Source organism: Pyrgilauda ruficollis, unplaced genomic scaffold (genome assembly GCF_017590135.1).
Source record: "Pyrgilauda ruficollis isolate IOZ18807 unplaced genomic scaffold, ASM1759013v1 scaffold23, whole genome shotgun sequence".
Taxonomy (NCBI): Eukaryota; Metazoa; Chordata; class Aves; order Passeriformes; family Passeridae; genus Pyrgilauda; species Pyrgilauda ruficollis.
The window spans coordinates 2,575,890-2,592,435 of NW_024522539.1; the positions used below are offsets into that span (position 1 = coordinate 2,575,890).

Here is a 16,546-nt window from a genome sequence, read left to right on the forward strand (position 1 = left end):
CAGATTTGCCTTGCTGTGATTATGTTAACAGTCAGGGCTCACACTGGTCAGTCAGCTTGTTTCTGGCCTCACACATGATGAGCCACAGTAAATGTGCTGCAGGACTCCTCCAGTGAGGCCGTGGTGTCTTTGACTGGTAAGCGATGCATTATTTATATTAGGAAAGAAGCTGGAGTGTGAAACCAGAGTCCCAGGGTGCCTACTCTGAGTAAACATTGAATGAGAGGAGTTGAGGAGCTGACAGTCTGAGCTGTCCTTGCTTGGCTTTGTGGAATCTCATTGTCTTCAGGAGGAGAATGTGATGAACTGAAAGGCTGAAGTTTCCCATGGGGTTGGGATGGAGGAGTGACTGTGGTAGTAAGAGCACAAAGGGAAACTGAGTCCTGCTCGTCCATAATGGCTCTGCTGGCTTTGTAAAGGGTAACAGGCAGCATCTGTTTGTGGCTTCTGATAAAATGGACATTTATGTGTCTCAGGGAGCACACAGGGCAGTGCAGTGTCATTTCGACATTGCTACTTCTAATCTCAAAGCTTTTCTTATCAACTCTTTGTTCAAGATCAGTTCATGTAAAAATAGAACTTCTCAAGGCAGAATATTTCAAGAGACTGATTACCTGCTTCTAATTCCATGTGAATTCTGAATAGCAGGTAAGATTAGATGGTCACAAATGAAATGTAAACTATTGATTCAGTTTGCACTGGTGTTTAGTACAAACACACACTGCTCTGTCCTGTTTTTTCTGTTTAAAGGAGGGGGACTGTTCATTAGTGAAAAGAATCAGCATGGCATTGCATTTACTGCTTGTTTAGGAAAACCTGGTCCCTTTGATGCAGGTGGAGACCCTTGAACTTTAGAAAAGAATGTGTTAGCATGCGAGGGTATGCCTTAGTCCTGCAGGTCATTTAATCATTTTCTCAAGTGAGTCATTGTAAGGTAAAGTAGATGCTGAGAAAAGTTCTTCATTGCCAATTAAAACAGGCTCCAAAGGTGTTGCTCGTTTCATTCTACCAGAAACTCATCACTGAGAGGCCAGGAGGGGTTGCCTGTGTACCTAGAGGCCAGATCCCAAGCTAATATAAACTGGCAAAGCTCTGTTGCTTTATACCAATAAAGGTATTCCTTTCAGACTCAATTCCTCTATGCTTGTGACTTTGAAAAGAATTTCTGTTGAGAAAATAGGAGTGATTCAGAAATGGGTAGATTTCCACACATGTAAGAATTGAATGAATTTCAGAAGAAGCCTGTAAATAACTTGAGGTGTGAGTTCTGATTTGTTCTTTATAGAGAACAAATTTTATCTGCCTCAAAGCCCCTGCAAAATAAAGTTGAGTAAAGACTGGCAGACTCAGCATTTGTCTTAGGCAAGACATCTTCCATGAGATGAGGTTTAAAATAAAGTTAAGGACAGGAATATACTAATTAGTAAGTGCTACCCTTGTTTTTTGCCAACAAAACCTCACTTTCAACACATTTGACAAAAATAATTGAAGCTAATCAGAAAGCTAAAGCATTTCTTAATTAACAACTCTAGACTAAACACTAGTCTTTTCTGGAAAGGATAAAATTGGGGATCCTAAAGCACTTACAAAGTCAGGAAGATGATTTGTTTTCAGCCTTTTGAGATGGAACTCCTGATGTGCCAGCCAGGAGGCCATTCAGGAAGCTGCCAGAGCAGCTGGGCTCAGGAGGGCTGCCAGATCCCATCCCACAGAAACAGAGCAGAAACCCAAAAAGGACCCAGCTTTGAGCTTCAGCACTGTGGCAGTCACAAGGCAGACAAGCTGCAAGAAACCTTGGAAACCTGCCTGGTCTCCCTTAGAAAAGTTAACAGGATTGCTGCATGCCCATGAGCATTCAAACTGGCATTTTGGGGCAAACTTTGTTCTGGAAGGTTCCTGACAAGCTCACATGCCTTGCTTCATGGTGCTGAGCCCTTCCTTTCCTGACTTTTAGGAACGCAATCTTTAGATGGGCTTATTTGCATTGGAGAAATACTGCTGGAACTTTCATCCTAGCATGTGAGGAGTTTTCTCTGTGTGTAGAAACAACATGGGTAAAATATTTGGAGTGAAACCCAGGCTCCATTGAAGTCAATGGCAAAACTCCCATTCACTTCAGTGGAGCAGGAATTTCACTCTTTACTATTTTGAAGTTAGAGTTACTAATAGACTGTTAGATTATTCCTGCATGCATCAAACAAAATGTGCTTGATGTTAATGTTTCTGCAGTGTTCAAAACCCACAAAGGTTTAAAAACAGGAATAACTATGGACTTCTGAGTCTAAAAATTACATTGAATGTAGTTTTGATAGAAATAATAATAATGTCCCTGGAGATAAACCTAAAATAATAGACTCCACCATATAATCTTTACTGTAAGCTAAAAATAGCAGAGATGGTGGTTCAATCTAAGCCATAATTATCAAAGTGCTGAAGTGGGTTTTGGTTCATTGCTACTAGAAATGGATGTCGTGTTTGGGCTCTGAACAGTCGAGTCCCACAACTGGCAAGAAGCAAAGCCAAGAGCACAGTCAGAAAGCAAACAGGAGCCTCAGATTTGTAGGGAAATAGCATGGATTAAACATTATTTAAAGGGACTGCTCCTGGCTTGCTCCAGCCAGCCAGCTGGAGACCCAGTGAGTTCTGTATTTTCAGCCCCAAATTGGTGATGTTTTGCTAGAAGGTGACACTGGCCATAGAAAGCACCTTTCTTCTGAAAGTAATTTTCCATTTCACTTTGAAATTGAAGGAGGAATGTTACTGTTTCAGAGTTATTACTCTGTATGATTCTGAAAAAGGGTTTTAATGTTCATTTTGAAGTAGGATGGAAAATCCTCAACTCACTTTCTCTGCCAGGCAGGTTGGTGTGATGGGCTGAGTGTAGGACTGAGTGTAGCAGGTGACCTTGGTCACACCATTTTTCCCTGTTAACAAAGTTTTACCTGCAGCAGAGGAGTCTCACCCTCCTGTAGTGGCAGCAGGGATTTATTCTGAACCTGAGCCTGCTGTAGCAGTCCAGTGGTGATAGAAAGGTCCTGAGGGGGAAGTTGGATGCAGGTTGAAGTAACACGTTTCTGTTTCTGAGTGCTTTTGGAAATCCTCACTGAATGTGTTTGAATTCTTCTATGTTTTTATACAACACAATCTGCTGTTTGTTTAGATTTTTTTTTTGCTGAGTAGGTCCCATTCTGTCCCTGCTGAGATGGGCATGGGGCAGTCTTGGTGCTTGTTTGGACAATGCTTGCAGAAACAGGGCTTGGCTTTGCCTCAGGCTCCAGTCTGAACACTGCTGCTAGAGTCAGAGCCTGATTTAGGTTGGAAGGGCCACTGGAGATCCTCTGATCCAACCCACCACTCAAAAAAGGATCAGCCTCAAAGTTAGATGACTGTATAATACCACTAATTTAGAAAAATGTTTTTCCTAACAGTATATTCCAAATTCACCCTGTTGCAAGAACAAAGTATGCCCATCTCTAGGTCATTCTCTCAGTGTAACTGTAGGGATCCTATCCATTAGATTTGGCAAAGCAATCCAAAATTTTCAGTAAATATTCCAGTAGATACCCTTCTCTGAGCTACATCATTTCTCCCAGTTCACTTCTCGTGAGAGGAGGAAAGTCCATAAGAAGCACATTTAAAAGTTTCAAACACACAAATACCAAACACTTTGTGAAATTAAGGCAGTGGATAAAATAAAGGAACCTCTAGTTCATTTATTTAACATGCCCAGGGCAGTACATGGCTGATTGTGTGTTGTATGTGCAGCCTGTTGTCCAGCTGTTTATTGCTGAGAGTGTCATTGCTGAGGGCAGTGGGAAATGAGAAACCCACACCACAATTTAATGTGTTTTTTCTCTTGTATTGTTCTAATCCTGCAGCATGGGGATGAGCCACGATGATGATCATCAGCCCTGTGCTGGGAGGTCTCACATCATGTCTGGAGAATGGGTGAAGGGCAGGAACCCAAGTGACCTTTCCTGGTCTTCGTGCAGCCGAGATGACCTCGAAAACTTCCTAAAGTAAGGATTGTGCTGTGTCAAAAATCCTACCAGGCAAGAATCCACTCTGTTGCTTTAAAGTGAAAGTGTTAACAATGTTCCTTTTAAAGAAGTGTAAATGTGTTATTAGGGTGTGCAAATTTGAATCTGTCTCCATTGCAATAGCACCTTGAAATTGAGGATTGAAGAGTGGCAGAAGAATTAAGTGCAGTTGTCAATGTGCTGATAACATCTTTTTTTAAATCCCATATCACCTTTTTTTTTTACAGAAAATGCCCTTCAATTTTGCAATGACAGAAATCTGTGTGTAGGTGGCTTGCAGGAATCTCTGCTTAAAGATGTTGCAGCTTTATGCTGTGGCTTTTACTGTCTTGTTATTAAATAGCTTTTATTTTATTGAAACTTGACTTTGCCTGGAGGTTGTTCTGATGTGTTTTCTTACTCCTCAATGAGTGTTGGTCTGAAACGGTTCACTATAAACTTCTTTCCCACTGCATCCATGTTTCGGCTCATCGTATTCAGTTGTTCAGGAAGGATTTCTGTCCTGCTGCTTGTTAAATCTCATGAACTACAGGAAGCACTGGAATTATCTGAACTCTGCAGTTCTAATCTTAAATCTACAGTGCAGCTCCCTTACAAACAGTGCCTGGCACAAACGGTGCCTGGCACAATGCTTTGTGCTAGGAGTGGGTTCAGCATGGGAAATTCCCCAGTCTGGGGGTTAGAGGTGGGAAAGAAAGGAAAATAATGAAAGAAAATAGGATATTTAATGCCACAGTAAAGGCATGAATTAGAAAAATAAGTTGAATCTGAACTCATCTGGTTGTGTCTGGCTCCTGATATGACAGTGATATTCCAATTTGTAAAAGGTTGTTGTGAAGGCAAAGAGAAAAATCTTCTTTTTATTCCTGTGGTGGATAAGAAAAAATGTCAGAATTCAGCTGGGGTGGTTGAGGTGAGACATGATGGAAGACTTTCCAGCTGTCATTTCAAGGCGAGTGAAGCTTTGGGCTGGATTGCCTGAGGGCCGAATTGAGTCTCCTTCAGATTTCTAGGAACGGTTTAGACAAATGTTTAACCCAGAATGTTGTGAATTGTGGCTTAGACAAATGTTTAACCCAGAATGTTGTGAATGTCATCTGTCCTGCCTTTAGGCCTGGGGCTACAGGTGACTTCCCAGGCCCATTTTATATCCATAGCTCTCAATGATTTAGAAGATTTCCAGGGCAAACCCACAGTTTGACGTGAGACTCCCTGTCAAAGAGAGGACAGGGCTCCTCTGTGGCAGTGATCTAACACTGCAGTTCAGAGGGGCTTTCCCTAAGGACATTTTTCCTTCCTGCCCTGCCCAGGTCCAAGGTGAGCACCTGTCTGCTGCTGACAGACCCCCGGAGCCAGTACTCCGTGCGGCTCCCTCACAAGCTGCCGGGGATGCACTACAGCGCCGACGAGCAGTGCCAGATCCTTTTTGGCACCAACGCCACCTTCTGCAAGGATATGGAGGTAAGAGCTCGTGGGTTGTAGCTGGAAACAAGGTGGGAAGTGGAAATAAAGCTGCCAAGCAGCAGGGGAGGAGAAAAGGAGTCTGTATTTCCCTCAGTTTTCAGCGCTGCTGGTGGAAAATCAAAGGGCCTCAAGCTCCGTGTCAGCCGCTCCTGCTTAGGCCTCATCCTTCTTTCCCCACACTGCCCTTGGTAATGTCCCAGAGCAGACTCAGAAAAACTGGTGTTTGCACGTTGTTCCCTTTTGAGATTGTTTTGCTGAAATGCTCTGTAGAGATTGTTTTCCTGGAAGTTCAGCTGAGGTGAGAGTCTCTCCTCACAAGAGTGCTTGGCTACTTCCACAGAGTCAGCTTAGATGGCTGGCTGGGCGTTCCCAGACTTCACCTTCAGACCACTGCAGTGTTCTTAGGAGCTGACTCTTAACTCTGTGCTGAGGAAATATTGATGTCTGCTTCTTTCATGAGGCCTTACAGAATTGTGTGCAGAATCCTGTGTGTTTTCTAAGCAACAGGATGTTTAATCAGGATTTGGTGCAGCGTGGGGTATCATGGCGTTGGTTGGCAAAATGGAAACATTTACTGTTGCTGTCTCTAGAAGTAGGTTGTGCTTGAGATGAGGCTGTTGGACTCATCCTCTGGAATTTAAACAGCCAGGCTTTTCATAAGGTATTACACATAATCAGATCTTTTAGTTCTGAACAGATCTTATCCCCTGCTTTAGACAGGGAATGGGGTAGTGCCTGCTTCCAGTGTGGCCTTAGAGGTATCCAAAAAAAAGTAATGAAGCTGTGTTGGGTCAGCAGCACCAGCTGGCAGCATCCCCTCCTGTACAGACAGGCAAGAAGCAGACAGGTTTCTTGCTTTTGATAACTGGCCATTTGTATTTTTAGTTGTCCCTCATTCCCACTCTGAACAAGCTTGGGATCTTAAATCAGTGTTAAAAAAGAAAATAATAACCAGAGATAACTGGGGTTTCTAAGTGCCAAATTACTAAAACTGTGGAACACGTGCAAGTCCTGGGAAAATGCTCTTAGTTTCACATTAGCTGTTTTATTTATTTTGGACTTGGAAGCTAGCTAATATAAAACAATAGGAAAAGAATCTGGACAGGTTGTATTTCCCAGCTCCATCAAGAAAATGCAGACCACCAGGACTACTGTACTGGAAGCAAAGTGTTAGAATATAGGTCTGTAAAGAAAACCTCAGATCTACCCAGCATGACTCAAGTTCTTCCACTTGTGTGGGTGTCACCCAGCTGGACTGCTCTTGGAAGAGATTTTTGCTATTTCCCTTGTTGTGATAAAAAAACCATTTTGTTTCTGGATATTCCAGTGCCTGATGAGAATGTCAGCCCGCTGGTAGGTGGTCAGCATTTCTCACACAGGAGTTGCATGTCCAGTCTGGAATTGCTTCAGGGACTTGTTGTTTGCCAGAATAATGTGCCAAGAGGCACCATTCTCTGTGAGATACAGACAGCAGGTGTTTGTGCTTCCCAAGATTTTCACCAGTCTAATTATTTGACACTTTAGAACACAATGAAAAACGTGCTCTTTTTCTCCATCTCTCCTTTCTCCCAAAAGAGAAGCATATTTTGTGAGGACATTAGTGCTTCCTAATGAAAAGCCTGGTAGAACTTCAGCAGGTTAAAACTAATTTGCAGTCCCTTATTTAGAATTATTTCTGTTGCAGATGTGCATTAAGAATTAGCATTCACCCTGTGAAACTCTGGATCAGTTATGTCACATGCCATTAGTTTAAGCATGTGTTTACATCCTGTTATGCTACTCTCAACTGGTGTTTGATGGCAAGGAAAGGAAATTCTTTAGAGGAAATGATCACTTTTGATTTTTAAACCTCTGAAGTTTATGTTCATTTCACCTTTGTGTTCCTCAGGCCTCATCTGCAGAATACTTGTATCATAAGTCTCAAAGCTGTCTACAAAAATATGAACCAAAAAAAAATTGGCACTGCTCACTGGCATTAGCTGTAGAAATTATTGGCAAATACAGCTGTCTCCTCTTTTAGCCAATGGTAATGTGGTATTTTTAATTCAATAAAGTATTAAAAAAATCCAAATGTAAAAGCAATAAACATTTGACAGTAAATATTTGTTACGAAAAGGAAATAAGCTTCAGGAAATGAGCCTGCTCAATCTTTTTATGATTACATGTGTCTGCTGCCTATTTTCTTATATAATAAAAGAGCTACATTACAATATTTCTTTGGAGATAGTTGAGCTGCATAATTATATCAGGCAAACTAGAGGCCCTGTGTTCAAAAATGCCATGCAATTTGGTTTAGAGCAAACTTGAGAGGTTAGATGATTCCAAAATTTCAACATTTTTGAGAAACTGCAGAAAATTTCTGTGCAGTAAGCTCTCTTCTTTAACAGCATCAAAGCCCCATTTTTTGAAGGAATGTGATCTTTGCTTTCACAGGGAGTCAGGTCCCTCAGTGCTTGGCAGTGGCTGGGCTTTCCACACCAGTCCAAGAAGATAGTTAATCCATGAATATTCACCCATATCTGAATTTTTAAGATTGCATCCCCAAAATTATTCTTCCATTTTGTTTTAAGGATAACTCAGATGCCTTAGAACAAAAGTGTAGCTCTCTGTTTGCCAAACCAGCTATCCTGCAGCTATTCTGCTCCAAATTTACAGAACAGAAATTAAAACATGTGAGCAACACTCAGCTTTACATACACCAAACCTCTACATTCCTTTCTCTTTTCCTTCTGCATTTTAATACACTAAAAAATGAGTTTATAACAGTCAGGTGATCCATAGCCTGTTGTAATCTGGGACCTCCAAGATGTATAATTCAGGATCTGGTTCTGTACCCTCAATGTTGGGTAAGATTTTCTAGTGCATGTCACCTCTTTCAGGAGCTGTGAATCAGGCTTTTAGCCTGGGTTCCTGTTAGGGCAGGGAACAAGTGTCCAAGGCCAGGCTTGGAGCTCCCTAGGATAGAGGAAGGTGTCCCTGCCCATGGCAGGGGGTTGGAACTGGATGAACTTTGAGGTCCCTTCTGACCCAAGCCATTCTATGGTTCTATGATTAGTGAATCTCTCAAGACCCTTCAGTAGATCCCCCTTCATGTCCAAGTTACAGAGTTTTCTCCTGGAATACACAAAGGGATCAAAGTGCTTTTCTGTGGTGCTTTCTGTTCATCTTTCCCCTTGCAAATGTCAGGCATTGTCTGATCCATGCAAGGGTTTATCTAGCAGGCTGTACAAGTTTGCCCTTCCATTCTGCCTGGCTCTAGCTGGGAAGCTGCACAGTGCTGGGAGAGCTTTGGCCCACCTAAGAGGTTACACAGTGGTTGGGTAAGATTTTCTAGTGCATGTCACCTCTTTCAGGAGCTGTGAATCAGGCTTTTAACCTGGGTTCCTGTTAGGGCAGGGAACAAGTGTAGGCTTGGAGCTCCCTAGGATAGAGGAAGGTGTCCCTGCCCATGGCAGGGGGTTGGAACTGGATGAACTTTGAGGTCCCTTCTGACCCAAGCCATTCTATGGTTCTATGATTAGTGAATCTCTCAAGACCCTTCAGTAGATCCCCCTTCATGTCCAAGTTACAGAGTTTTCTCCTGGAATACACAAAGGGATCAAAGTGCTTTTCTGTGGTGCTTTCTGTTCATCTTTCCCCTTGCAAATGTCAGGCATTGTCTGATCCATGCAAGGGTTTATCTAGCAGGCTGTACAAGTTTGCCCTTCCATTCTGCCTGGCTCTAGCTGGGAAGCTGCACAGTGCTGGGAGAGCTTTGGCCCACCTAAGAGGTTACACAGTGGCCTTTATTTTGAGGCAGACAAGTTGCTTTTAGAGAAATTAATGTGTCATTCTCAAGCTCTGAGCAACATCATGATAATTGCAGGAAAAGCTGGACAGAAATGCACCTCTGACACTGCACAGGGTGTTATCAGTGCACCCCAAACACTGAGATCCCGGGGGGCTCTGGCTGCTGAATGCTGCTGTGAGTCCAGGGCTAGCATGGGAGCAGTTGTGCAAATTACAGGCAATTCAACCTGTCTGACCTCTGTCCTTCAGCTCCACACTGGGCTATGAATCAACTATTGTGAATTCATTTGACCCCTCCGAGAGAGGAAGCAGAGAGCTCCAGCCCCAGCCAGGCAATGATGCCTGAGAGCAGGAGTTAACCCTTTGCTGTCCCTGTGTTTATTCCAAGTGGAATATCATGAGTAGTTTCTGCTGAATCTCTCAGGGAGCAGAGATGGTGTTTCTCCCCCAGAAATTCATCAAAACACATTTGAAACCTCACATGGAAGCATTCTGCATGTTTAATCTTTATTTTTCAGGCTGGCACGCCTACCAACAGAGGCTTTTGCACTGAAAGCATGTTTATGGGGAAAAAATGTGATTTCTATCTCGTGCATCCATTTGGCTTTTTGTTTTATAAGCCTTTTGGCTTATTTATTATTAACACATTTTTGCGGGTTTTTACATAACCGTTATTGTCCAGCATTGTTTTGAGTCAAAACTGGGCTGAGGCTGGAGTGGCACTTGGGAGGAGATTAGCATTGCTACCAAGAGATTTTTTTTCTGACAAGGGACACTGTCAACTCAGATGGAGCTGGGAATGTGAATTTTGACATAGCAGTGTTTTTAGAAATACTAAACCAGCTAGAACTGGCTCCACTGTTTTTCTTAGGTTCAAATTGTTTTTTAACAAGTGTAGGTATTTTCCAATATCTACAAGCTACAGAACAAGAGGGCAAAGTTGATTGCAAGCCAAAGGAGACAAAGTAGACTTCTTGGCTAATGTGGAAAAGAGAGGAACCAAAAACAAAGTAAAGAAAAACTAGCAATTGTAATGATCAAGTGGATTTAATGTTCCCCTTCAGTTTACATATTTGATGGTGTGGTGGTGAGTATAATTCAGCAATTGTAGGTCTCTCTGTGGTCTTGATCTTGCAGAGAGACTGCTGGAGTGGCCTTTTGGGCTCTGTGCATGGGAATCAATGGGCCTCTGTTTGCCTTTTCTCTGCAGGGCCGTTTGTGAGATGCAGACCATGACAGTGAGCCCTATTATTTAGTAATGTATAGAGTATTTACAGGAACGTGGTAATTAGATTGAATACTGGTTTATCCTGAAAATAATAGGTTACATTGTCATTTTCTGTACAACCAGGGACTTTGTCTGCGTAGTAATACTAATAAATCTGGAAGGGGATGGGTTGGGTTTTTCTTGAGGATTGCAGAATAGAAGCCTGGCAATTCATTCTAAAATTGGCTGATTTTTCTTTTTTTTTTCTTTTTTTTTCTTTTTTGAGAAGTAAAACAATTAACTTGTCATTCTATAGTTTATAATTTTCCTCATATAGGTTGTTAGAATTCAGACTATTTTCATATTGCCTGTTTCTATGAAGCTGAAGTGTCCTATTTCACAGCTTCTGTATGTTGCAAAAATACCTTTTTCTCTTTATTTTCAGTGGAAATACTTTTTGTTTAAGAGAGAGAGAGAATTAGAGAGAAGCAGAGTTCCTGCCTGGGCAGCACAGCCCAGTTTACAATTATTGGAATGCTTCAGAAATTTTTGTACGTGTTTCAGTTTGGAAGATGGTCAAAACACATTCTGGTGCAGTGGTTTAAAGAAAAATAAAAAGAGAGAAGGGAACCAAAATAAAATTATAAAAATACAATGTGGAAATTTCAGAATATAAACATAATAAACTCTTAACAATAGCAGAGAGAGCCTATTAAGAATTAAACACTTGAGCTTGGCAAGTTTTCATTTCTTATTAAGACAAGGGGAGGGAGAAAGAATTAGTGTAGCCTTGTGATGTGGCATCTACAGCTAAAGTCTAAGCTTTACAAAATTAGCCAGAATACGATTGAGTATCAGCCTGAAAACAGTGTATAACAAACTTGAAGGGCATTCAGACTTCTCCCACTGGCCTGCTGGGAACTTCCCATCTGCAAAACACTTCAAGAGAAACTCCATAATTTTCACAACCACATCTGAACTGTGTGTGTACATATCTGTATTTATTTTTTGTCCCTTGCTTCTCTTTTCTCATGGCCAAGAAACACAATCCATGATTTCATTATTTTAATTTTCCTATTTTTCTTTTTTAATGGACAACTCTGCCTGTTCAAAACAAATCAGGTTTTTTTATATCTGACAGTCAGGTGTTAAGGCTGAGGAGTAGACTGGGAACTGTTGAGTGAACATTACTCTTAAGAACAGCTCTTTTAAACATTGGTAATAAGTCACAATAAAAAATTTCAATCATTTAATTCAAAGACTCTGTTCCAGTGCTTTATTCCCTTTATGCCTCTACTTCTAGGTTTGACCATATAAAGACACTTCTATGATTTTTCCAGCTGATGTGACACATTTGGGTTGTGTTCTGTCATTTAAGATGCTAAAACCTGGGCTCAGCAAAGCTGAAGAGCTCGCACAGTGAGAGTTGTGTGTTGGTAGGAAAGTGCATCAAACTTGTCCTTTCCTCCTTGGATTTTTCCATGTCTATGAATCCCTGGAGCTGGTGACATGGGTGCCCTAGAGGCACTGGATAGATTTGTATTCAGCTTCATGTTTTGCCGTAAAATAAGCTTGTGGTCTTATGAATGCTCTTTCCAATCTCTTACTTTTTTCTCTTAATTTAATTCCAGGTTACCTGAAAAGATTAAATAAAACTGGTCCTTTGCAAAGAAATATTTTAGACCATGAAGGTTTTAGTTTTCCTTGAGAGCACCAGAGACAGCTGAAACCAGAGACAGTGTTTTCCTGTTTCATTGTTTGCTTCCCAATGTACAGTTTAAAAAAAACCAAAAAGTGTTTCTGTTCCTTTGTGCCTTCCTTGCAGTCTGGGAGTCTTTCACTGCTTGTCTGGCACTATCTTGGAATATCAGCTCTAGACACAGGTCAGCAGTTTGGCCACTGAGACATGGATCTGAGTTTCACAATTATCTTGTCTGGGTCAACGTGGCTCCTTTCCAGGAGTGCCTTCCAGTTTTACAGGATTTGAATTTGGAACCCTTTTCATCTCATTTTCAGCAGTAAGAAGCTCTACCAAACAGCTCTGCTCACCTCCCTTGTGATTGCTGTGGGTTGTTTATGCACCCAAAATGAAAGACAGTGATGGTGTAGAAATTAGGGGCATTGTTTTTTCACCTTGTGTAAAGAGTTGCTGCTCAGAAGCGTCCTGTGGGACTTTGAGAACATTTGCATTGTGCTTTGAACAAGAAATCAAGAGTAAATTGTGTGTTTATTTTACCTAATAGATATTAATTATGATCCCATTCATAAGCATATTTTCTCTCCTGGTTAGCAATATGCTGAGCCTTAACCTTGGCAAAATAAGGGAGTTCTGATACTTCATTGAAAGTCAGCCTATTTAGAAGCAAGCCTGTGTGTTCTGAGGTCTCTTGCTCCTCTCCCTTAAGGATATTTACTTTTCCTAAATTCCTACTCATAGTTGCCTCATTTTGACAGAAAAATTGGTTTCTGGTGGTTTAATTCTGCTGCTAGAAAGAAGAGGCTCCTCTTTCCGGTGGGCAGCAGAAACAAATTCATCTCCAGGAGAAATAAGTGTTTTCTTTCCTTGGATGCAGACAAGGTAAAGGAGTGAATGTGCAGGGAATGAACAAACTTCTGTAGAGTTGTTCCATGGTGGGAAGGACATCTTTATTCATTGGATTCTCTTTATAGTTTGGAGGTTTGGAAGCTCCCCTTGTAGGTGGTAATCTGAGAGTTTGAGTTGGGGGAGTCTTGTGAGCCCATTCTTGTGAGCCCACGAGGTCAGGGAGCAGGATCACACAGATTTTAGCAGCAGTGGTGATGAAGTAGCTACCCCAGGAAGAGCTCCAGACTTGCTGCCTGTGGACAAGGAGCTGCCTGGAGTGACTCTGCCTTCTCATTTCCAGCTGCAGCACTGAGCTAAGGATCAGACAGATCCCCTCACTGAGCCATGCCTGAGCTCTGCACACTGGGAGTCTGTGTGGGGATGGAGTCCCAGGAAAGGGGACACTGTCCTGGGAAAGTGTGAGAAGCTGGGAAAGGTGGGAAGGGCCAGAGCCAGAGCCTGGCTTCAGCTGGAGCAGGCAGTGACACAGGAGCCTGTGGCTGTGACACTGAGCAGAGAGCTCTGAGTAGCTCTGGTTCAGCTCATCTCCCAGCAGACTTTCAGCAAGACATTTAATCCCTTTCTGTTCCTCATCTTTCCACCTAGAACAGAGTGATAAAACTTCCTTTATCCCCATGCTCCCAGGAGTCTGTTTAGATGGTGAGATCTTTGAGGGAGAGAAAACACCTGGCACAGTGAGGCCCCTTTGTCAAACGGATGCCATTATAATCCCTGTAATTGGAAGCACCACTCACCTGCCGAGCACATCTCTCCCAGCTTGGGAGTTTTCAGATCCTGATCTCTCCCAGGACTGCTTCCTAACAGCTGTGCAGACAAGTTTTCCTATCTCCCAGGAGTTTCTGAGAGTTCAAAATTTGTACCTTTATAACCATTTATTTCTGAATTTTATTTTTTTGCTGTATAAATTCCTTAAGGGTTCAATTGAAAAAGCATTTTTTTATTATTTGTAATTATTTTAAATTTTTATTGAAACACTACTTCTCAACAGCCATCTCGCTTTTTAAAATTTTATTTTTGTCTTGGAAATATTTCAAACTGGGAGCTGATCCAAAGATGACCTTTCCCCACAGACAGTTTCAACAAATCAATATTTTTCCAGTGCGAAATATCTGTCATTGGAAAATCCTCACTGGCACTTCTTGAACGCTGTAGGGAATGCTTTGCAGGCAGGGACCTGCCATCTGAAAGCTGGTTGCTGAATGCAGAATTAGCACTGATACAGTTCTTTTGATGGCTTCTTCTGTATCAGTGTGAGCTCTGAGCTGCCACTCGCATACAACAACTTCCTTTCAAGTCCTGCCATTTCTCACTTGGATATTTCCCCACAAAGCTGGCTGTTTAACCATTAAAAAGTCACCAACTGGTTTGCTGTTTAATGGGCAATTTTGTTTGGGTTCGTATTGTAGCTGAGGAGGATACATGATCTCTTTTGAAAAGGGCTATTAACATGATAAAACAACTTGGGAACATACAGTCCCAAAGCTGATGGTTTCATCTTTGCTGGGGTATCTGAACACTATTAAATGCAGGGGACTGGGCTAACGAGGGCCTGGGCTTTGCAGTGGTGTGGCACCAGAACACAGCTCAGCACCATTACCAGATTTTTCTGTAACTGTTTCCTGAAATATGCTTTGCATTTAGGATTCTGAATCAAACACAGGGATGCTATAAAAATCCAATGTTTTCCATACCTCGAAGACAGGAGATTTCAGAAAGGTTGGTGTTGCTGAGAGAGGTATTTCCTTTATTTATCTCCCTACAATTATGTGTGTGTATACATGAATATGTGGACATAAACACACACATTTATATAAACACACCACACCCACATGTATGTGAATATTTCCACCTTCTGTATCCCTACTCTGGGCTGTTTTGCAGGTATAAACACACATATTTGAGGTGATCTCTGCCCATTGCATCCCCATGCCATGGCTCATACTTGGGCATGTGACCTGGCTTTATCACCTTCCATGTTCTTGTGGGCTACAGAGGGATTCTGGGCGCCAGCCAAAATTGTAAAAAAAAGCTGTTTCATTTTCATGACTTTGTTTCTATCATCACCCCCTCTGTCTTCCCAGTTTTACATCCAAGAGCAGAAATTAACCCTAATTTACATGCAGTTTATGATCCAGGGACCTGAAGCTGAGCAAACACTGGTCTTCTGTAATGCACAGATATTTAGCAATGGTGATCATGTGTGTCTAGAACAACTTCTTTAGGGATGGGATTTCATCACATCTTCAGCCAGGATGTTCCTCTGACAGAAGGCAGAAGCAGAGAGTTTCCTTCGGGGGCAAAATTTCTGTCTGAGTCATTCAAGAGGTCTGGCTGGAGTGTTTCTCCTCACATTCTGCTCTGAAGGTTTGTGGTTATATGCAAGAAAGGGGCTGAAGACTGGAAAAGTGGAAATACTTGCTGTCTGCATCTTTAATTTCCAAAGCTTCCCTTCATTTTAAGTAGCACAGTTTGGAAGGAGGTTTTGCTGGTAGTGCCTTCACACTGTGGTTTATTGCCTCGATTTGTGTTCTTCCTGTAATGCTTATGGATGGTTAATTGTTGTACTTCTTGATTTTAGTCTTCTCCAGAAGGCAGAGGGTGGAGAATCTGGGAGCTATGAGGTGGAACAATGAATTTCTCAGTAAGCTCTGAAATCTCTGCCTTGTCAATGCTTCTGCCTCTCTATACCTATCAATAAAACTGTGTGTGATGTCTTCATGGCTAATTGGTGCTTAAGTGCTTTCAGAGCTGTGGGTAAACCACTAATTAGTCACAGTCATTTAGTCAAAATTACTAAAGACTAATATTTTCCCATATGCTCTATTTGTTCAGAGAAAATGTCTTGAAAATTTTGTGATTTAGATTTCCCTGGAGTATTTGCCATTGGTTGTTTGTTTGTTTGTTTGACAATGACTTTCTGCATTGTGGTTAATACAGATGCTGAATTATGCTGTCTGCTTCCAGTTTTTGTGAATGTTCTTTGGGTTTAAATGGTGAAAAATCCTCTTTCCAGAAAGAAATGTGGAAATGGAGCAGGATACAGATACTGCTGTGATAACTGTTTTGTGTCAGTATGTTCTACATCATCGCTGGGACTGGGATTTATCTCATCTGCACCCTCTCTTGTACAGATCTATTTTATAGAGACATGATCTGTTTTATAGAGACATACCAACATGCCTGTACACAAAACACACATGCACCCACAGTCTCTTACATTACATTGGGGAAGAACCATGAGGCTCAAGCGTGTTGACTCAACTATTTAATGAGGTGCAATAAATCTTGACAAGACCAGCTGGCACTAGAGTCAGGTTTCTCATCTTTTTACCATTACATTGAAATGTGAACAATAGTGGGAAGAAATGTAATTCTTCTTTGTTGTTCTTTTGGTACTCAGCTATGCAGCACTGTATTGGAATCATCCCCTTCCATGGAATG

General features: G+C 41.8%; 1 protein-coding gene across 1 annotated transcript in view; it reads left to right on the forward strand.

The window, feature by feature from the left end:
* Positions 1-16,546, forward strand: part of ADAMTS17 (ADAM metallopeptidase with thrombospondin type 1 motif 17) — a 153,795-nt gene that overhangs the window by 73,309 nt on the left and 63,940 nt on the right. The window contains exons 9-10 of the mRNA XM_041469127.1: positions 3,879-4,019; positions 5,351-5,501. Of these exons, the coding sequence (XP_041325061.1) occupies positions 3,879-4,019; positions 5,351-5,501 (292 nt within the window). The remainder of the gene's footprint in view (positions 1-3,878; positions 4,020-5,350; positions 5,502-16,546) is intronic.